This window comes from Oncorhynchus mykiss, chromosome 21 (assembly GCF_013265735.2).
Source record: "Oncorhynchus mykiss isolate Arlee chromosome 21, USDA_OmykA_1.1, whole genome shotgun sequence".
In the NCBI taxonomy this organism is placed as follows: domain Eukaryota; kingdom Metazoa; phylum Chordata; class Actinopteri; order Salmoniformes; family Salmonidae; genus Oncorhynchus; species Oncorhynchus mykiss.
In genome coordinates, this window is record NC_048585.1 from 28,073,770 (window position 1) to 28,096,269 (window position 22,500).

A 22,500-nucleotide genomic window follows, 5' to 3' on the forward strand; every position below is an offset into this window, starting at 1 on the left:
CCCCCCCCCCCCCCCCCCCCCCCCCCCCCCCCCCCCACCTCCTCCTCCCCATGCCGACCCCTCAGCTCCCACCAGGCAGACAAGGTTAATCAATATAGTCTCTCTGGGTTCAAAGAGACAACTGACTGACTGGCTGAGCAACAGAGAGACACACAGTCAGACAGAACCCCAGCCTTATATTCTGCTCAGTACAGAGAAACACACCATTACTCTTATAGATCTGTGTCAGGCACATCTAAATCACAAGCAGCAGGTCGGGAGGTAAAACCTTAGACTTTTTATAGCTGTAAAAGTCTGTTATTTACGTGAGGCTCGTCTACACTTTGTTTGGGACAGTTGTTTTATTGAGACAATTAATATCCTTTGAAAGCTTACGTGCATGTGTGTGTGTGTGTGTGTGTGTGTGTGTGTGTGTGTGTGTGTGTGTGTGTGTGTGTGTGTGTGCGTGTGCGTGTGCGTGTGCGTGCGTGTGCGTGCGTGCGTGACTGCCTGTCTGTGTGAAAGCGGAAGGGAGGGGGGTTGAGGAGGGAGTGATTATGCTGATTGCTGGCATGTGTAGGGTGGTTAGTGAACCTTCAGAGTGGTGCATCGTGGGAGAACGGTTGGTGTTAGTTCCAGGTTAGTAAATAATATAATGGCGGTATTTACCCTGGTTTTCCCCCTGTCCACACATACGTACAGTACGTATATGATCTCAGGCTTATATCCCTTTCAGATAAATATCCAGCGTCAAATCTAGACTGGCTATAGTGTGCGTAGGTTCAGGCTACGCTGCCTGAGTGTGAAGGACGTTTGTAAACAGATCAGTACCATTTGATCAGAGGCCTATGCGGATTAGTGCAAACGAGGCGTATTTTTACTTCTGTCAAGCGCCCAACGTATAGAGACCCACGGGCAGTTACAAACTAAGCTACATGCTTACGTACCAGTGTAGAGACATGCAAATTGCCAGAGGCAAAGGCCTAAAGTAGACACAACGACCGAACTAAACACTCACAGTGAGTTGATGAAGAGGAGCGATTACATGTTTAACTGTTGTGTTGGATATGGCTGCCTTTACTTACTCAAATATCTGCATCAGAGTTCCACCCGTGTCACGTTTCAGGTAACAAGCCGTCTTTGTGTGTGCAGCACGGATTCAGTCTTTCATTCATATGTGCGACAAGTAGAGCACTTCATTGGATAGTACAGTGACCCTGTAATGCAAAAAGTTTCAAAAAGCTCTTTGTCAGCGGGAGCTAATGTTGATGTGTTCGCCGTTACGAAACGGGAATATAATCAACCATTTCATTTTTGTATCGGTGGCCACAAAGGTTTTTGAAATGCTTCAATGTTGCATATTCATGAGATATTACATTCCATTATTTAGCGTTAACGTCCAAATGTCCGCATTTAGTCAAACTAGCATTAGTATGTTAATAGATACCGTTGTCGTCTGAAAATTTGCATACGGAGGTTTGGATATTCTATCTAAAAATAATACAAAAATATATATTTTTTGTGTTGCTAGTGTTTGTGTGAATGCGTTTGTACTGTGTGTGTGTATGTGCATGTGTGTGTGTGTGTGTGTGTGTGTGTGTGTGAGTGTGTAATGTGTATGTAATGTGTGTGTGCCTGCGCAAGTTCATTACAGCTACTAACTTTCAATACAAAGATATAAAAGCTCCCACATTGAGGGAATAGTCCCCGTTTTCAACCACATAGTTAACTTAACACAATGTCACATCCATTGACAAACCCTTCTATATTATACACGCATTCCTCTGCCATCCGTAATGAACACGTCCGTGCAGATTGACTCTGTAAAAAGAGTCCATGGTGAATGTATGGATTGTTGAGCTATAGCTCCCCTCTAGAACACAGAGCACACTGCCGTGTCTGCCACTTCACGGAACATTCCAAGATTCCATTTCATGAATCTCAATGACACTGGCTCTACATTGGACCTTTGGAGCTGTCTCACGGAGACTGTGAGAGGTCTGGGCTCTGACTAGATGACAGGGCTATGGAACGGAGCAGAACAGTCACTCTCGGGTTGGCATTAGCAGCGCGGCACAGCGCGTTCACAATGCTCCGGCTACGGAAACCCTGTCTGATTCATGAACTCCGGGCTTTTGTGGCCTTCCTAATGGCACGCCGGGAGGGCAACAACACAACGCTACGCACACGCAGTAACACAAAGACAGCCGGCCCAGCTTTTCCCATCCAGGGCTGTTCACTAGGAACAGAAAGACCACGGGACCGCTCTATAAGCTCCTTTTATAAGCCACGTAGAGCACAATAGCTGGGGCACCGCTTTCCCCATCCACACACACACTATTCACTTCTTAATATCGCTCATCTGGGCTGAGAGAAAGCATTTAAAGGGGAGTGTTTCATCTCCATTGATTGTCTTGTGCAAGCCTGGGGTAGAGAATACAAAGTGAAAAGCAGACGAAAACAATTCGATAAAAAGTGACTTGAATGTGCCTTTCATAGGAAGGAACAATGGCCGCCTCACAATAGGCCTCAGGTTCCTCTCAAGTCTTCCAGCCTGGTTCTCATGCCACAAAGAAAATGGATTGACTTGAGTTCGGTAGCTGGAATACAATAGATATCCGTTCATGTTCGCCTTGGTAAAAGAGAGAGAGACTTGTGCTTTCCTCCAGCTCCAGGAAGAATTCTTAACACGAGTGTCAGAATGAGACGAAGCAACAAGGAAGGGGTTGGGCTGTCGGAACAACGTGATCCTGTTGATGAACTGCTATGGTGGCGTGAATACTCACAACAGTTTAACAAAACACAACATTAACCCTGCTTCTTTTCACTCCTCCTCTCCTCCCTCCCTTCTGTTCTCTCCTCCCTCTCCTCTCTCCTCCTCTCCTCCCTCCCTTCTGTTCTCTCCTCCCTCTCCTCTCGCCTCCTCTCCTCCCTTCCTTCTGTTCTCTCCTCCCTCTCCTCCCTTCCTTCTCTAATTGGAGATGAGGAGACATTTCTCTCTCTGTACAGGGTCGAAAAACAGCATTTTTCAACCTCTCCTCCTTCACTGTTTAACTCCTTCGTTTTTCCCACAGCAAAAGGGGGATCATCATGAACAATGCAACAATCTGCACTTAATGCTAATTTATACAACTAACTAATTACTACCAACTGGTGGAAATCACATATGGAGGTTCCCTCTCTCCCACGCTAGGGCTGTGAACTCAACGGTGTGTGTGTGTGTGTCCAAGCGTGCATGCGTGCATGTGTGTATGTGTGTTGGACACTTTGAGACAGCAGAGGGGCCTGTGGAGGATTAGCTAGCCCATGGGATTGACACACAGACAGAGAGAGAGAGAGAGAGAGAGAGAGAGAGAGAGAGAGAGAGAGAGAGAGAGAGAGAGAGAGAGAGAGAGAGAGAGAGAGAGAGAGAGAGAGAGAGAGAGAGAGAGAGAGTCTGCTGGGCTCCCTCAAGTTCTCAAGGCCCCTTTCTTTCTTTCATTTTCTTTTCTATCTCCTCCTTTCTTGTTCTCTTCTTCTTCATCGGGGAATGTATCCGCCCTTCCTATTGTTAGCCATTCAAGCGTATGGATGCGTGAGTGAGCTCCTACCAGTGTGTGCTAGTGTGGCACAATGTCCCTGGCTAAGTGCTGTGCTATAAAATGCCCCACTGGCTTTAAAAGCGAGCTGGAGTTGTTTTGTTCGTCACCATGAAAATAAATGTGCTCTGTGACATACGTTAGTGATTGGCATTTTAGATATGGAGACGTGTGTGTGTGTGTGTGTGTTTCGGGCGTCTGCGTGCGTACGTACGTGTGTTTGTGCGCGCATAAGTCACAGCCCCCTCGGCAGTAAAAACAGCCCATTCCCCCAGACCCCTAGCTCTGTCTACAACCCCACAGATCATAAAGCTGCCGTTACACCTGACCTGGGACCTGCCCTTAAGACATCCTGGATGGCCTGAACCCAGAGCAGCACCATGAGAGAGGCTCCTTACTTCCTCTCTGAAAAGTGTTGTTGCACCACCTGACTACAGCTTTACAGTCAACATGTGTAATACAGCGTACATAGAGAACAGTAGAGATACAGAGATACAGTACAGATTACCAGCCTATTCAAACTACCAGGCAAATATTATATTAGTCAATATCAAGCATTCAGAGGGAGGTGAAGGGGGGCCAGAGTGGCCCTGACCATGAATTCACCCTGAGCAGGACTCAGAGAGGGACAGGAAAGGCAAAAAGAGAGGGAATGAGAGAAGCAGAGTGAGTTTCCAGGGCAGGGAGAGAGGGGGTGGGGAGAAGCAGAGTGAGAGAGAGGGGGGAGAGAGGAGAGACAGAGAGGAATGGAGAGAGAGGGGGACTGAGAGGAAGGGGGACAGCGAGAGAGAGGGAGACAAAGAGGAAGGGAGAGAGAGGGGGACTGAGAGTGAGAGAGAGTGGGAGACAGAGAGGAAGGGGGACAGGTGAGAGAGAGGGAAACAGAGAGGAAGGGAGAGAGAGGGGGACTGCGTGGACCGAGGAGGACTGGTGAGTTGCCAGGGCAGAGGCAGTATCACTCTAGGGGCTGAGATGAACATCTGTGCCCCAAATACTGCAGCTAGTTTCCTCTATGATCTGGTTCTATCTCGCTTGTATATTTCACTCGCTATACAACAGTGGCGTGTGTGCTACCTAATCGAGGTGTGTGTTACTATAGGTTAAACGTACAGTCCAGTAGAGGCAGGGGAGGGTTAACTTCAGCCAACAGTGAAGTGCCTGTCCCTGGCTCCCTGTGTGTGTGTCAATCCAGCCCCAGTGCTGTCCCTCCTAAGCCCAGACCTGGCCCTCCTCTCACCCCTGCGCCCCCCCGTGCTGCTCTCTGATCTGCTCTCATTATTTGTCCTAATCACACACACATTCACTCCAGCACGGAATCACACACACACACACACACACACACACACACACACACACACACACACACACACACACACACACATCCCCCATCAACTCCTCTTCACACACTTCCAACTCTCTACTCAACATCTGACACAATTTAAAACCAGCATTATCACGCAGCGGTGTGTGTGTGTGTCTCGGGGGTAACAGGTAGGCAGAAGAGGAATGTGTTGTGTGTGAGCGTGGGGTAACATCACAAAGTCGATAAGGGAGCTCTATGGCTAGTCATTTATTAAAGGCCAACAGTGCTACTCCTGCTTGGGCTCTCTCTGGCAGTGGCTCAGCCAGCTGGGCTGCTCAGTGCTCTCTCTCTCTCTCACTCACTCACACACACACACACACACACACACACACACACACACACACACACACACACACACACACACACACACACACACACACACACACACACACACACACACACACACACAGAGAGACACAGGGGAGACGAGGCAGTCTGTACTGACCCAGTATCTTACACACACACTCCAGTATGTCTTTGTACCATGCCACATTTATCTAGCCACTAAGTAGAGCAGCACTGGTCCCACTGATTAAAAACTATGTATTTGTAACTTCTGCCTCAACCCTGGACCAGTGTGTGTGTATGCGTGTGTGTGTGTGTGTGTGTGTGTGTGTGTGTGTGTGTGTGTGTGTGTGTGTGTGTGTGGAGACGCTGGTTTTACATAAGGCGAGTGTCTAAGAGAACATGGCTAGTGTCTAGCTCAAGGCCTGGTTATATAAAGCCAGCCTCTCTCTCTCTCCTCTTCTCCTTTCCCCTTTCTAGTCATGTTTTTAGGGTGTGTATTGTTTTCTGACCATCTCTTTAGTCCTTCTCTCACATCCCTTTCTTCACAGCACATGTGCCTATACCGGGGTGAGTGTGCGCTAACATGTATTTTTGCAAGCCTGTGTGTGTGTGTATGTGCGCCTATGTGTGTGTGTGTGTGTGTGTGTGTGTGTGTGTGTGTGCCCGCGTCCCTGTGTGTGTGTGCGTGTGTGTGTGTGTGTGTGTGTGCCCGCGTCCTTGTGTGTGTGTGTGTGTGCCTGCGTCCATGTGTGTGTGTGTGCACACGTCCCTGTGTGTGTGCACGCGTCCTTGTGTGTGTGTGTGTGCCTGCGTCCCTGTGTGTGTGTGTGCACGCGTCCCTGTGTGTGTGTGTGTGCCCGCGTCCCTGTGTGTGTGTGCCATTGATCCAGCTGGAGGCAGGCAGTGTGTGAAAGGGGGACTGCAGCAGTATTAATAAAGGCCTTTCATAATGATTAAAGCCTTCATTAATGTTTCATCCCAACCTGCCGTTTGCTGCTAATGGGCTTTGTGGGGAACACAACAAAACAATGGGTAGCTGGGAGAGAGAGAGAGAAAGAAAGCAAGAAAGAGAGAGAGAGAGAGAGAGAGGGCAGAGAAGGATGGAATGGATTTTTATATAGTAGGGTCTCTCTCTCTCTCTCTGTCTGTCTCCACCCTCACTCTTCATCCCCCGTTTTCTTTCCTCCCCTCTTTATGCCTTTCTGTTCTGTCTGTCTTGTGTGTGTGTCTATTATAGATTGGGAGTTCTGTGTGTGTGTGTGTGTGTGTGTGTGTGTGTGTGTGTGTGTGTGTGTCTGCTCTCAAGGCGCTGAGGCCTTTTGTTAGGGTGTTTCAGTTTAACGGCAACGGTCGGGGAGATAATGGCACTACCCATTCTGATGTGGCACTGTAGCTCTGCTAATGGAGTGTGTGAAGCTACCGCTACTGCTCTCGAACTGTGTGTGTGTGTGTGTGTGTGTGTGTGTGTGTGTGTGTGTGTGTGTGTGTGTGTGTGTGTGTGTGTGTGTGTGTGTGTCTTCGTCTGTATCTGTACTGCCTGACTCACAGATATTATTGTGGTTATAGTATGGCCAGACCACGGAGTCCTCTTGTACAATAAACCCAATCCAACAACAGAACTCAAAAAGTTTCACAGCTTCTAGCCAACAGCACACTTCTCAGAATCTCTACAAACAACCCTGTTTATTGCGGGTCTTTTCCACCAAACTCAAAATAACCTTTTTGACATTATGACTAGCTAGATAAACTCCACATACCAACTGGAACAACCGTACCTGAGTGGAGCTGAATGTAGGCCAACTATAACTGGCAAAACCATAAGTCTCTGGGACTCACACAAGCGTGAAAACACACATGCCCCCAGCACTGTTTTCTCACTTGTTGGGCCCTCTGTGAAGTGGAACTGGACTGTGGGGCTCAATGCAGAGCCAAAACAGCCACAGGTAGAATAGTGTATTATTTCAAGGGCAGAAGAAAATAACTCCAGTATATTATGGGACTTTGAAGCAGAAATTGTAATATAAACATTTGTCCTAATAATGGCCCACGGCCACATATGAAGAAATGCTTGGAGCAAATGACTTTGTACAGGGCCTGTTACACTGACTGGTCTACACACACCTCCATGCAGTGTGGCGGTCTGTTATATGTACTATAAATAACCTGTACTGTACACACACACTAACACACATGCCCGCATGCATACACTGCTGGCTTTCTTGTCCTGGCCTCGGCCTGTTGGACTTAGGGATCAACTGTAAAATTGTTGTGTGGCATACTCAAGAGTCTGAGCAAAGTCAAGGTGTCCACACACACGCAGCAGCAGCTGGATACACCCACACACACACACATAGACACATTTCCACTAAAAAGCCTCTTAAGGATCTCTACAGATCGGTGTCCCATCCTCGGGAGGGTTGAGCTAATGTGCACTTATGAGATTAGCATGGGGTTGCAAGTAACAAGAATATTTCCCAGGACATAGATATATCTGATATTGTCAGAAAGCTTAAATTCTTGTTAATCTAACTGCACTGTCCAATTTATAGTATCTATTATAGTGAAAGAATACCATGCTATTGTTTGAGGAGAGTGCACAGTTATGAACTAAGCACATTAGGCACATTTGGGTAGTCTTGATACAACATTTTGAACAGAAATGCAATGGTTCATTGGATGATTCTAAAACTTTGCACATACACTGCTGCCATCTAATGGCCAAAATCTAAATTACGCCTGGGCTGGAATAATACATTATGGCCTTTCTCTTGCATTTCAAATATGACGGTACAAAATAAACTTTTTTTTTTCCTTTGTATAATTTGTTACCAGATCTAATGTGTTATATTCTCCTACATTACTTTCACATTTCCACAAACTTCAAAGTGTTTCCTTTCAAATGGTATCAAGAATATGCATATATATGCTTCAGGTCCTGAGCTACAGACAGTCAGGTTTGGATATGTCATTTTAGCCAAAAATTGAAAGAAAGAACACACACGAAAGCACACAGAGATCACCTGCTACTAAAGGCTAAAGTGAGAGTGTGTGTGTGTGTGAGAGAGAGAGAGAGAGAGAGAGAGAGAGAGAGAGAGAGAGAGAGAGAGAGAGAGAGAGAGAGAGAGCAGTAAAAGGCTGATGGTCCCTGTACTATCAGCTTGTAATATATATGCAAAGTGGTTGTTAGACAATGGCTCTGGACAGCTGATGCTGACTGCCATCAAACAAAGGGATGACTCTCTCTGTCACATACACACACCAACCCACACACACACACACACCCACACACACACACACACCCACACACACACACCCATACACTTACAGAAACACAGACTCTGTCACCAGGCTGTTACAAAATGTGTTTGTTAGCATGGAGCAATTGAGGGAGGGAGACCTGGCACTATCACCTGCTACTAAAGGGTAAAGTGAGAGAGAAAACGAAAGAGAAAGAGAGAGAAACATAGAGAGTAAGAGAGTGAAAAAGAGAAAGATAGATAGTGAGAGAGAGAGAGAGAGAGAGAGAGAGAGAGAGAGAGAGAGAGAGACAGAGAGAGAAAGAAAGTGATAGGGCATGTGTGTGTGTGTGTGTGTGTGTGTGTGTGTGTGCACAGTACAGGTTATTTTATTATTTTGGAACTTTTGTAAGTGTAATGTTTACTGTACATTTTTATTGGTTTATTTCACTAAGTGTTTATTATCTATTTCACTTGCTTTGGCAACATATGTTTCCCATGTCAATTGGGCCCTTGAATTGAAATAGAGAGCAATGGAGAGTGATAGGGAGAAAAGAGAAAGCGATACAGAGCAGTACATCTTTGTACATGGTGACTGACCTTCTGGTTCGTTTTTGATGAGCTCCTCCATCTTCCTCTGTTTCAGTGTGTCCACCACGTCAGCCAGGCTGCCCTTACGTCTCTCTGGGGTCCCCAGCGCTGCGGCCCCTGAACCCCCCTCCTCCACCTGCTGCTTACTGCCTGGAGAGGTAGAGGAGTTGTGCTGGGGGTAGGGGCTCAGAGACCAACCCTTACTGCCATCCTGGTCCTGCAGAGAGAAAGAGAGAGAGAGAAAGAGAGAGAGAGAGAGAGAGAGAGAGAGAGAGAGAGAGAGAGAGAGAGAGAGAATAGGGGAGAGGAAGTATGAGTACTTGTATTAAAGGCCCAGTGCATTCATAAACATGATTGTCTTACATATATTTCCACACTATGAGGTTGGAATAATATTGTGAAATTGTGAAAATTATGATATTTCCCCTTTCAGTGTAAGAGCTTTTTTGGTGGGATGGAGTTTTAGCCTGCTTGGTGACATCACCAGGCAGTTAATTCGTTAATAGACCAATAAGAAATATAGTTCCAAACCTCTCTGCCAATAACAGCTAGTTTTCTGTTTCCTCCTGCCCACTCAGGCCATTCCCAGACAGTCCTAGCAAAATTATTTGCTTAGAAGCTATTTTTGTTTCTTTTTGACCATTTTAATTGAAATCATTCACACTAAGGTACTTAATTGTTCCCCAGAAATGATTTTATATTGAGATAAAAATGGCTGAGTTGGACATTTAATAATATTCCATTAATTAGAGTTTGAATTCAGCTTATTGCTGATGTCTGTGGCAAAACCAGTCTCTCAAACTCACTCACAGAACAGCCACAGAGAGGAAGAGAGGAGATGGGGAGAAGTAGAGAAGTATACGGGGATGAGCGAAGGAGAAGAGAGAGAAAGGGAAGAGCGTAGGAAGAAAGGAAATCCAGACAAGATTCAAATGTAAAACTCAAGAGATCCGTATGGAGGAGAGGAAGACGACAGTAATTGGCATCCTCCCTCTCACTATCCCTCGTTCTCTCCTTCTTTTAGCTGGCTGTGCTACACTTTCATCGGTGGCCAGCCATCTTAAGTTTAGGGCACTCACTCTCTGCTGGATCCTAAGGAATCTGCATGCCACTGACTTGGAGGTGGTTAACAGAGGAAAGACATAAAACACACAGGATTTCACTCAGGCTGTTGGGAGAGAGCTACTGTCATGTCTTTCAAAGACTAAACCGTTTCACTTTGAAAGAGATCCAATAAGCATTCCCTGCTAGTCCAAATGTCTCACTTGCAACTTTTCTTGGTGAAAGAGCTTATTTGTGACAATAAACTTAAGTTGCATCGCCATCCCAAAAATGTACAGAAAATGTACACACAGCGACCAGAAACTGTAAGTTTCACATCAAAGAACATCCTGGAATCATAACCTTTGATATACCAACTCCACTGTCCTGTCAAGAGATTTCGCGGGGTCTCAACTAAATGAACTGTGACAATGTGGTGACGACCTTGTCGTGATCAGCTTTGTGTCTGCACGCACACTTCAGCTGCCAACTTTAACAAGCGTACACACACTTACACTACATCACACTGCACGCACTGACACCCACAACACAACACACTAAAACAGGTGGTATGAGATAATAGGAACAGATTAGTCAAAGATTAACCCTGATTTACAGATGAACGATTGACCTTGTCTGCAAATACCTGACCTGTTTTGTAATTAAACTTGACAAAAGATCTCCCTGGCTTTTTCCAGAGAGAAGTGTAGATGCTTAGGGCAGCAACACCCGCTGTGTGTGTGTGTGTGTGTGTGTGTGTGTGTGTGTGTGTGTGTGTGTGTGTGTGTGTGTGCGCGCGTGTGCGTGAGCGTGTGTGCGCATGTATGTGTGTGTGTGATGGGTGTGTGTGTTGTTTGTGTGGCAGACAATGAGTTTATCCCAGGGAAAAGACAGAGGACTGGGAATGCTTGGCCTATCTCACACCTTTAGGAGGTACGCCAGTGTTTTACACTCCCAAGTGGCACAGCGGTCTAAGGCACTGCATCTGACGCCTCAGTGCTAGAGGCGTCACTACAGGCCCTGGTTCGATTCCAGGCTGTATCACAACCGGCCGTGCTCCTATAGGGCGTCGTCCGGGTTAGAGTCATTGTAAATAAGAATTTACAATTTTTTACTAACTGACTTGCCTAATTAAATAAAGGTTAAATGAGCAGATGAGGTACTGAACTCATTTCCTGATGGAGGTACAGTAGTTTCCTGATGAATATCGCTGCCACATACCGTAACTGTCTACTATGAACTGCACCATCCACAGCAGATCATTCAGCAGGTCTGAAGTCAGTTGGTTTCACCTTGTAATATTGATATGACTTTCATTGTCAATGAACCGGCACGTTATAGCAGAGAGACGAGCAAAGTCCAGAAGGGAACAGATTCTCACCTGGGAAAGTGCTGTCACTTTCCCCGACTCCTCCTAGGGACTGTATACATGTACACTCACTCACACCACTCCCAGAGAGGAAGTCAACACGTTCAATAATTCACTCACAGATGGGTTTTAGGGACGTGAATGAACGCCAGTGGATAGCCAGAGCAATAAGTGAAATTCAATAGGTGAGACATGTCGCCAGGTTCCTTGGTCACGGTAAAGTATAATAGTGGCGGTTCTGTGTTTTTGTCTCGCGATCTCCACGTTTCTAATGAGGTGGCCATCTAGTCTGCTGATCACTGAAGGCTACAGAACTGTTAACGCTCCTTTCATCTTGCGATCTCTCTTTCCGCCCTCTCTCTCTCTCTCTCTCTCGCTCTCTCAATTCAATTCCAATTCAATGGGCTATATTTGCATAGGAAACATATGTTTACATTGCCAAAGGAAGTGAAATAGATAATAAACAAAAGTGAAATAAGCTGAATAAAATGAACAGTAATTAACTGGAGACATTTAAAATGTCATATTATGACTACAGTATATACAGTGTTGTAAAGATGGGCAAATAGTTCAAGTACAAAAAGGAAAATAAATAAACATAAATATGGGTTGTATTTACAATGGTGTTTGTTCTCTCTCTCTCGGCTGACACTGGAGCATGCTTACTGTGTGCTGGTAAACCGTCGTCAAGCGGGGGGGCGGGGGGTGTAGGTGTGGGGCGTCAGGGGGGTTCTGTGTGCAGTGGACGGGGGGACGGGGGCTTGGTTTGAACTTTTTAGTACTGTTACAGTGATGTGACAACACAGTCTCTCCATCCTTCCCTCCTAGGATAAGGGAAGTCACATGAGAACCTTATTGATGAGACCAGAAACAGCCAAAGGGGGAGAGGAGAGAGAGAGAGAGCGAGAGAGGCTGAAAGAGAGAAGAAGAAATAAAAAGAAAGAGAGAGAGAGAGAGAGAGAGAGAGCGAGAGAGGAGAATGGCAGAGGTTTTCCATCGGTTGTGACTGGATCTGCCCACATTAGTGAAGCATGGCATCTCCACCAGCCCAGTCACACCTGTCACATCCCATTTATTTAATCCACTGCATACTTAGCAAGGCAGCACTCTTTATTTCTAGAAAAGACGTCGTGAAAAGAAAAACAAACAGAAAAGAGAGCGAGATGGAGGGATGGTGGAGTATGCTCGGATCTCTTTCCCTCCCTTCTTCAAATCTACACACGACATCTTGAGACGGCCACAATGAGGGTCATTTCTTAATCAAAGAGAATTAATACAACATGATTCCTCCTCAAAGCCGGCTACATTTTGACTGTCATCCACATAGCACCATACTCCATACTATAATCCACCCGCCATACACGGACAACATATTTACTCAAGCTATTCAAGTAGCCTGCAGAAGACCACAACAAACGGCAAGTCCAACTCAGGAATCCGCCTGACAACCTATCTTACAGAGACCTGATTGTATTTGTGTGTGTGTGTGTGTGTGTGTGTGTGTGTGTGTGTGTGTGTGTGTGTGTGTGTGTGCACATACTAGAGAGAGCATGTTTTTAATAATAAAAATGTATTTATAAATACTGTAAATGTTAGACTCTGTCTAAAAAAGAAAGAATGCTTATTTGTCTGCGTCTGTGTGTGTCTATGTGTGTATGCATGTCTGTGTATGCTTGGGTGGTGTTTAAGTATGTTTGTGTGAGTGCCAGTATGTTTGTAGCATGCGCCAGTGAGTGTGAGTCTATGTATTTGATGTGGCAGGCTGACAGTGTGGGTGGTTCTGCTGCCTTTAGTTTGCAGATGTCAATTCTCTTCCGAACGGCTGTAACAAAGTGAAACTGCGCCTCTCTCCTTCTCTCCCTCTCCTCCTTGCTCTCGTTCTCTCTCTCCGTTCTTTATCCCTTTAGTGCCTCTGCATGGGAACAGAATTAAACAACTTTTGTCTTCTTAAGCTCATCTGTGAGGAGAGGCAGATTTAAACACACTTAACTCTTGCCAAAAAAAATGCAAAATGCTATTTTTTCCATCCGCCAGCACAGATGCTCATGTTCCCTCTCTCTTTTTATTCCTCCGTCTTCCTCTTCCCTCCTTCATTCTCTCCATTGCCCTCCAGGAGAAACCTACCCATTTACCTTAGAGGGTCTCTGTTTCTTTCTTTTTCTCTCTCTGTTTCCGTCCCTCTCTCTCTCTCTGTCCCTCTGTCTTTCCCCTTCTCTCTATTTTTCTCTCTCTGTTTCCGTCCCTCTCTCTCTCTCTCTGTCCCTCTGTCTTTCCCCTTCTCTCTATTTTTCTCTCTCTGGGTACATTTTTCTCTTTCTGGGTACATTTTTCTCTCTCTGTTTCCGTCCCTCTCTCTCTCTGTCCCTCTGTCTTTCCCCTTCTCTCTATTTTTCTCTCTCTGGGTACATTTTTCTCTTTCTGGGTACATTTTTCTCTCTCTTGGTACATCAGAGCACACACACCCCTCCACCCTGTGTGGGTTTGAAGCAGAACAGAGCAACACTAACAGTAGCAATTGAGGGGGTGCAATTCTCTGCCATGTCTCCAAGTTGGGACGGTGTATGTGTTTAATGTGTGGTGCCGTGGTGTCGACAATTAAGGCATGGCCAATCTGGCAGTGGGAGTCACAGGAGGCATCTGAAGCGCGCGCACACACACACACACACACACGCACGCACATACACTAGAGGGATGTAAGTGCTTGCTCCTGGAGGTGACACTGACACCTACTCACTGGTCTTAAGCCAGCGCTGCCATACACACACACACACACACACACACACACACACACACACACACACACACACACACACACACACACACACACACACACACACACACACACACACACACACAATCCCAATCCTTTTAGCGTGAGTCTAAACACACACCTCGTCTGCTCTCTGACTCTGAGTCTGTTGTGGCATCCACACACACCGGTTGGCCTACTCACAGCCTAACCCTACCCCACACTCCTTACCCCACCCCCCATCTTATCTCAGCTTGGAGGACAAATACTCACCTCACATAACCTACAAAGACCATCCCATCCACACACTGTAGTAAAAACGTGTTCTTATTTTATCTAATAATGTATATTTTACAATTTCACAATAATAATCATAACTTAAATATATATATATATATATATATATATATATATATATATATATATATATATATTAAAATGCAATAATAATAATAGTCCTATGATCTATTTTGTTTTTAAATCATTGCACAAAATGGTCGAGCTATTCCAGTTAAATTTACCTAAACAGAAATGCGCAGCTTTATTTTGTATATTTTAAATAACAGTTTATTAAATCAATGCATGCCAATATTTTTAAGAGGCCCTTAATTGTCTACAAGCAAGCATGTGTTTATTCATTATGACAGCACTGGCAGGAGAAACTAAGTGTGACCACTGCGTTTGGTTTAAGTGCTTGGTGTGCTGCTTCAAATCTGTCAAAATTCATACGAAAAAAAATCGAATCGAAGGCAGGCGGCGCCTGGAGAATCTGGACCTGAAATAAGCAGATGAATATTGTTGTTGTTGCTGTTTTTTTGTTTCTTGAGCGCGCGGCAGGACCTTATTAAACGGACAAAGGGTACAGTAATTAATACCTATCCATTACTACATGTCTGTGAAATCCTTCCCACGCTAACGCAATTTAACTGTTTGATTAGGCTACTAACCGTACAACTCAGGGGAAGAAGTGGAGAAAGAAAGAAAGGATAAATGCGCACCTTCATTTACTTCTACAAACACACACGAGGGGGGAAAAAGTGTTCGTTTTTTTAACTGCACCTCCTCTCCTCTCCTCTCAACTCAGAGTGGCAGCTTGGAGAGATGAAGAGGTCAGTGTGTTGGGGAGCGCGCCTCGCTGCCGTGTTAATTTACCATGACAAGATAAAGCGCGGTAATCTCCTGGCGGATGCTGCCTCTACAGCCGCCACTACCCGGGGACGAGCGCAGTCCATTTCCTCTCCCATATCACTTTATACAATTGCCGTGACAAAGCCCCTCCGAGGCGCGCGGTGTAAAGCTCTCTCTCTCTCAACTCTTCTGCCAGTCAGCGCAGAGCGGATTGAGAGGGTAAAGCCGTAGCAAAACTTAACATCTTACAAATGCCAAGCCTTGCCGTTTGCGCTAAATCCACCCTGTCCAGGAGACGGCTCGGTCGCGCTTTAATAATCCACATCAAATATTATGCGGGCGCACCCCTCCTTCTTCTTTTACTGATTCTGCTGTCAGTCAACCAACTGGCTCAAGTCGCATCTCCTGTATAGTGGAATTTATAGTGTTGAAATACGTACGGAATTTGGAGATTATATTTGTAGCATAGGCCTAAGTAATAATAATAATAATAATAATAATACAAGGAAATATAATTATACTTGAATTATTCATTAATACGTGATTCATCACACTTAAAACAATAATCATTACTAAACGTGTTAACATTTCAAACCAATGCCTGATCTAATGTCTCAGTTTAAAAATACCTCCCACTATTATCTGAACATTAACCTGTAGTCTCCCAAACATCAGGTCCAAAACCTACTGTCAACAGCATGCCATGACAACGTCTATCTTCCCGGTGGGAGAGCGAGAAAGAGGACTTTGGTTTACAGTCAGTGACTGTTGTCTTCACAGGCAGCAGAGTCCAGTCTGATGTGCAATCAGCAGGTTAATTACATAATTAGCTTACCATTATGGTCCTTAATCACCCTTTCATTGTTTTACAGCCAGAGTCATCTCACAACATTTGCTGTGTGGTGGTACAGGTGAAAGGTCTGAAGACAATGTGCTGCTTTCAGCTAGCTGCTCTTCAGGTGTGGCTCAACGTGAGGCTAACGTGAGGAAACTATGAGGGTTACTGAGGCTACACGCACACGCACGCACACACACACACACACACGCGCGCGCGCGCACACACGCACACACACACACACACACACACCTATACATCCCAATGATTATATGCATTTACTGTCACCACACACAGTCACCCTTTTCCCAGCAGAACATGACTCACTGACATGGCTCACACTGACAGTCACACATGTCCCACGTCTCCATGCCTCGCCGTCTCCATGCCTCGATACAGCACAGACACGGGCTTTCACACTAAAACAAAAAGGAAACGCGATTCACACCATAAGAGCACTCTCGAGCATCTTTTGTGTCCAGTTTCCCCCCAATATTATTTCCTCTGTTGGAAGTATGTGTTACTTCAAAACCGGATGCCATAACTACAACTCTCTGTAATTACAATCTAATGAAGGATAAATGAGGATAAACTGATCCTAGACCAGTCCTTAAGTGCCAACTTCCACCTTGACAGTGTGGCAGGATTTAAAACTCCAGACGACCAATTAGAAGAGTCGAAACAAAGCCAAGTAGCCAATAAGAGCAGTTATATGATATGAAGACAACGAGGGGTTGTTTTACCATGGCACTGTGCAGGGTGGGGGGGCTGTCCAGGGGGCGGGGCGAGCGGGGGGACACCTTGCTGCAGTAGGGAGTCAGGGGGAGGTGCATGACAGCCTGTCCATCATCTCTCTCTTCCTCTTCCAGTCTCTGTCTGCTGGTTGCCATGACTACCTCTCCATCTGTCCCCCCATATGGAGAGATTGGTCGCTTGGAAGACATCCTGGAAAAAACAGAGAGAGAGAAAGAAGAGAGAGGGGGAGAGTGAGTATGAAACATTCAGGGATGTAATATGAGCTGTGGGTGACAGTGGGAGAAACACTAGCCGTTGATTCATTTCAATAGTTATATTTATAGAAATAGTTCATCATTATTAATTCCCTATTATTCAATGGTCCCCAATGGCCCGCTCTCTGTGTCTCTGAATCCCAAGACCTCTCTCTCTCTCTCTGCAGATAATACCCACTATAATAATATACAGTAAATCATCTACATCCGCTAGCCAGAGGAAAAGCTCTTTAGACCTTCAAACACAATCACATCCATGTTTACCATCAGGTCCTTTCAGAGCGCACACACACACACACACACACACACACACACACACACACACACACACACACACACACACACACACACACACACACACACACACACACACACACACACACACACACACACACACACACACACACACACACACACACACACACACGGTACGCAATAACCCATTACTGCAAATGGAGCCAGGTTGGGCTGACATCTTATGACAAATGGCCGAGGCCTGACACAGGCCCTTTCACTCCAGCAGCACGCTGACAGTGATGTGTATGAAAACCTTGGCCCTGACGATACCAGTGAAAATAACAAACATAGAGGCTGTGCATTTGTTACTTTGCCTTTGTTTCCCATTGAAAGCAGAGGGAGGGGAAGAACAGTGGCATCTATTAGATGAACTCTCCCCAACATAAATGTGCCCCCGGTGAATAGGGACAAAATGAATATGTTCCAATAATAGAGTTTAATACGGCTGGCAGCGTCTCCCTAAGTGCTTTCAAAGGCTCTCGTTCAGCCTTGAAGCCACTGTTACGATGACCCAGGGTGAGAGGAGGGAGAGGGGGGGGGTTGGAGAGAGAGGGGGGGGGGGATGAGAATACGAAACACTAATGTATACGCTGAAAGTCAGACATGCGAGGAGCAACAGGCTTGGAGCATAAGATTCTAAACTGTATTTCCAGCACCGACACCAACAACCATTCTGTTTGAGAAGGAGGAGGAGGAGACAAACAGGATAATACCTAAACCTTCTGAGCAGGACTGCTGTCCCTAGAGGTTCAAACAGATGCCAAATGTATTGAGTGTTCCTTCAAGGAAGTGAGTGGCAGCTGCCAGTATTCAGTGAGCTCTCTGTTTTTAATTCTACACTGTATTAATTAATAGTCCAGTAATCCAGTCACCTCTGTCTAGTCTGGGGCTGTGTCTGAAATCGGTCTTTCCTACTACTTCCTACAACTGCATACTGTGTACTAATCGTACTACATACTATTTACAATGTACTGTTTAGTAAAATCCAATGTGCTAAACACCTATATACCAAGAATGCTTCATCATATATTTTGTTACAGAACGTCACTCTATCTGATTATCAGCTATTCTCGTTCCTCAATAGTGTTCAGTGAATTCTACTAGATGAAAATCCGAAATGAGTGTGACCTGGCATTTAAAGCATACAAAATGTCCAAAATGTCACATACTATAAAACGTTCTATTTTCGTGTACCCAAAACGCCTACTATTTACAACGTAAATATGTGTATTGGGACACAACCTGTGTGTCTGTTTCAGACTCAGGCCTCCCCAACAGTATCACTGTGGTCTAGAACCACAACACTCCAGGACCTTAACACTGACCTGGAAACAGATTATATCCCCTCTATTTATTGGCTTTCCTTGGGCTTCACGTCTGGCGTTGTTCCTCCACGCAGATCCACTTTCAGACATAATTTACTGCTTATTTGCTTCATGACAAAAATGAAGGCAAACAAGATATAGTGTTTCCTCGCTGCAGGGAAGGTCTGAGAAAAACCCACAGCAGTTATGGGACTGCGACTTTAACCACGCGACATGGAGGGGAAGAAAATCACTAAATCTATGGTTCTGTTGATAGTACACATGTGTAGTCGCAAATTGCTACATCGTGCTTACACCCATATATATATATATACGGTATATATTTATATATTCTTCTATCTATATCAATATGCCTATATGCTAACTTGTATATTCTACTATCTGCACATGCCTATTCCAGAATTCTACACATGCTTTAAACAGCAGTGATGTTGACACATGATTTTAAATGATCAAATGAAAGTAAATTGTAAGACTGGTTTTTCCAAAACAACAACATAGTGTAGAAATGAAAACAATTGTGATATTTCTAAATATATGTCTTCATCATCTGTGAAACGTTAGAAAGTGTGTGTTGAGTTCCCCCAGTGTTTCACACTCTGGGCAGGGAGAGAGGAAGGCCCAGCTGTATCAACTACAGGCCACGCGACACGCACGCACGCACACACACACAGGAACACACACACGCACACGAACACGCGAACAAACGCACGCGCACACACACACACACGCACGCACATGAACACACAAACACACACACGCACGCACGCACACACACACACACGCACACACACACGCACACACACACACACACACACACACACACACACACACACACACACACACACACACACACACACTGCAGGTCTGTTCTCATCACAGGCTGTTTACTTTACCTCCTTTCACTCTCACACACTGGAGCCTTTTGTTTCTGCTACACACACACACACACACACCGACCCTACACACACCACTCCGATAAACATAGCCCCTCCTCACACACACACACAAACGCCCTCAGTCCACCCCACCTCAACCAGTCTACCGCACCTTAACTAGACCACCGCCCCTCCACCCATGTCCTGTCCACACCTCTCTGCCCAGCTGCACTCCTCCCATGTCCTCTAGACACCACACAGGACTGGAGTAGTATCCCTGCACACTGATCTAAGGTCAGTTTGGGGTTTTACCGCCTAATACTTCAGGTTAGCAGCGGGGGGGGGGGGGGGGGGGGGGGGAGCTGATCCTAGATCTGTGTATCTAAGATCAACTTTTGGGCAGGTCACACACCTCTCAGGAGAACAAGAACCCAGTCTGTTGGATGCTGTGACTCCGGAATATTCCTGAGGTTAGACACAACACCCTCTCCTCTCCTCCTCTCACCCCTCCATCCCCCCTCTTTCCTCCTCTCTGCTGTGCCCTCCTCTCTTCCCTCCGTCCCCCTCTCACCCCTCCATCCTTCCTCCTTTCACAGCTCTCCTCTTGAGCAATAAAATGTCTATTTTCCTCCAAGCCTTTGATGTCTAATTACTATAGAACTCAGCACACCGGGTGAGCAGGTTATAGCAGCTATTTCATTTCAAGTTGGCAGACCTGTCCTGCACAAGAGGCTGCTCCATGAAACATTGAACGCATGTACAGTAGTGATGTTGAGATTAAAAAGAAGAGCTTTATTAAGTAGATAAATTGGCAGCAAAGCCAGTCTCCAAGGTCATAATTAGCGACCATTAGCATAATTTCGCTCCTTCCTTCTGTGGCGCGAACACAGACAGACATGCCAAACACACCTCCCCTCTCTCCACGGCAGCCGGGAAAATAAAACCAGGCACACACGCACGCACGCACGCACACACACACACACACACACACACACACACACACACACACACACACACACACACACACACACACACACACACGCACGCACACACACACCACTGGACCTTACGGCAAACTGAACATGCAGCGATGCTCTGAGCGCCAACCATCCAACCCATACATGATGTAAAAACAATCCTTTTAATCAACAACACGGGAGACACTGGAAAGAGAACTGGACATCTGATGTATTCAGAGCTCACGACTCAGGTGTCCAGGTCTCCACCTTCCTCTCTCAACTGCTGTGGGAGTTAGTGGGTTCAAAACGCACACGCACGCACACACACACGCACGCACGCACACACACACACACACACACACCCTGGCTGAGCGTTAGTGTTAGCTACTAAGCTTAGATTAAAGAACCACTTCCCCTGGACGACTTCATCTCTTTGATGATGACTGAGTGCTACTGTGTTAAGTCCCTCTCATATTACACATGTACATGTGCTGTTAAGTCACTAATCGGCCAAATACACTGTCCATTAACTACCCAAGTAGACTGATTGACTGTTAATCTCCGTCACAGACTGACTGACCAGTGGTTAACTCACTTAACACCAGCCAGTCCAGCACAAATGACCCACTTCAACGACGACTCTGCACAGAGAGAGAGAGGAACGAGATGACACACACAAATCTAGAGAGAGACACACACACACACGCTGGGCCCCGTATCTCATCACATCCCAGTAGCGATGTGTTAAATCATTCATATTAAAGAGCTCCGACGGGGGTAAAGATTTGTTTCATGTTTCATGAAGACTGAGTGAGAAACAAAGCAGTCATCTCCTATATGCTAGATGATATTACACACACCTCCAGACTGCTCTCTGTCTCCCTCTCTCTCCCCCTCTCTCCCCCTCTCTCTCTGTCTGTCTCTCTCTCTCTCTCTCCCCCTCTCTGTCTCTCTCCCCCTCTCTCTGTCTCTCTGTCTATCTGTCGCTCTCTCTCTCCCCAACTCTCTCTCTCTCTGTCTCTCTATCTGTCTCTCTCTCTCTCTCCTTATCTGTCTCATTTTCTTTCTCTCTCTCTGTCTCTCTGTCTGTCTCTCTCTCTATCTGTCGCTCTCTCTATCTGTCGCTCTCTCTATCTGTCGCTCTCTCCCTCACTCTCTTTCTGTCTCTCTCTCTCTCTATCGCTCTCTCTCTCTATCTGTCGTTCTCTCTCTGTCCCTCTCTCTATCTATCGCTCTATCGCTCACTCTCTTTCTGTCTCTCTCTCAGTCTGTTGCTCTCTCTCTCTCTCTGTCGCTCTCTCTCTGTCTATCTGTCGCTCTCTCTCTGTCTGTCTCTCTCTCTATCTGTCGCTCTCTCCCTCACTCTCTTTCTGTCTCTCTCTCTCTCCTTACCTGTCTCATTTTCTTTCTCTCTCTCTGTCACTCTATCTCTCTCTCCCTCACTCTATCTCTGTGTCTCTATCTGCCTGTCCCTCTCTCTCTCCTCATCGGTCTCATTTTCTCTCTCTCTCTCTCTCTCTCTCTCTCTCCCTCTCTCTCTCCCTCCCTCTCTCTCGTTCCATCTCTATCTCACTTTCTTTCTCTAAATCTCTCTGTTCATCTATCTTTCCCTCTCTTAGTAATAATTCTCCCTCTTCTTCTACAGAGATCAGAATGTTTTTCTAGAGAATACTACATTAACTGTCTTATGTACACAACCATTATCCTCTATTTGAACTGTGATCCTGTACTTCAATTGCTGAATAAACATGCATAGTAAACAGATATAAATGAATATTAGCATTTCATATAGGTCAAATTTAGACTGCTTAAAATAATTTCAACATTACATCAAAATGGGGCTTTAAATCCACATCCCCAAAAGGTAGTGATGT

The 22,500-nt window shown here is 45.7% G+C and overlaps 1 protein-coding gene across 1 annotated transcript in view; it reads right to left on the reverse strand.

The window, feature by feature from the left end:
* LOC110501045 (transcription factor SOX-5-like) overlaps nucleotides 1-22,500 on the reverse strand; it is a gene marked incomplete in the record, with an annotated part of 98,716 nt that overhangs the window by 71,522 nt on the left and 4,694 nt on the right. Inside the window, 2 exon segments of the mRNA XM_036957538.1 lie at nucleotides 9,045-9,252; nucleotides 16,901-17,102. Coding sequence (XP_036813433.1) covers nucleotides 9,045-9,252; nucleotides 16,901-17,102 — 410 coding nt within the window.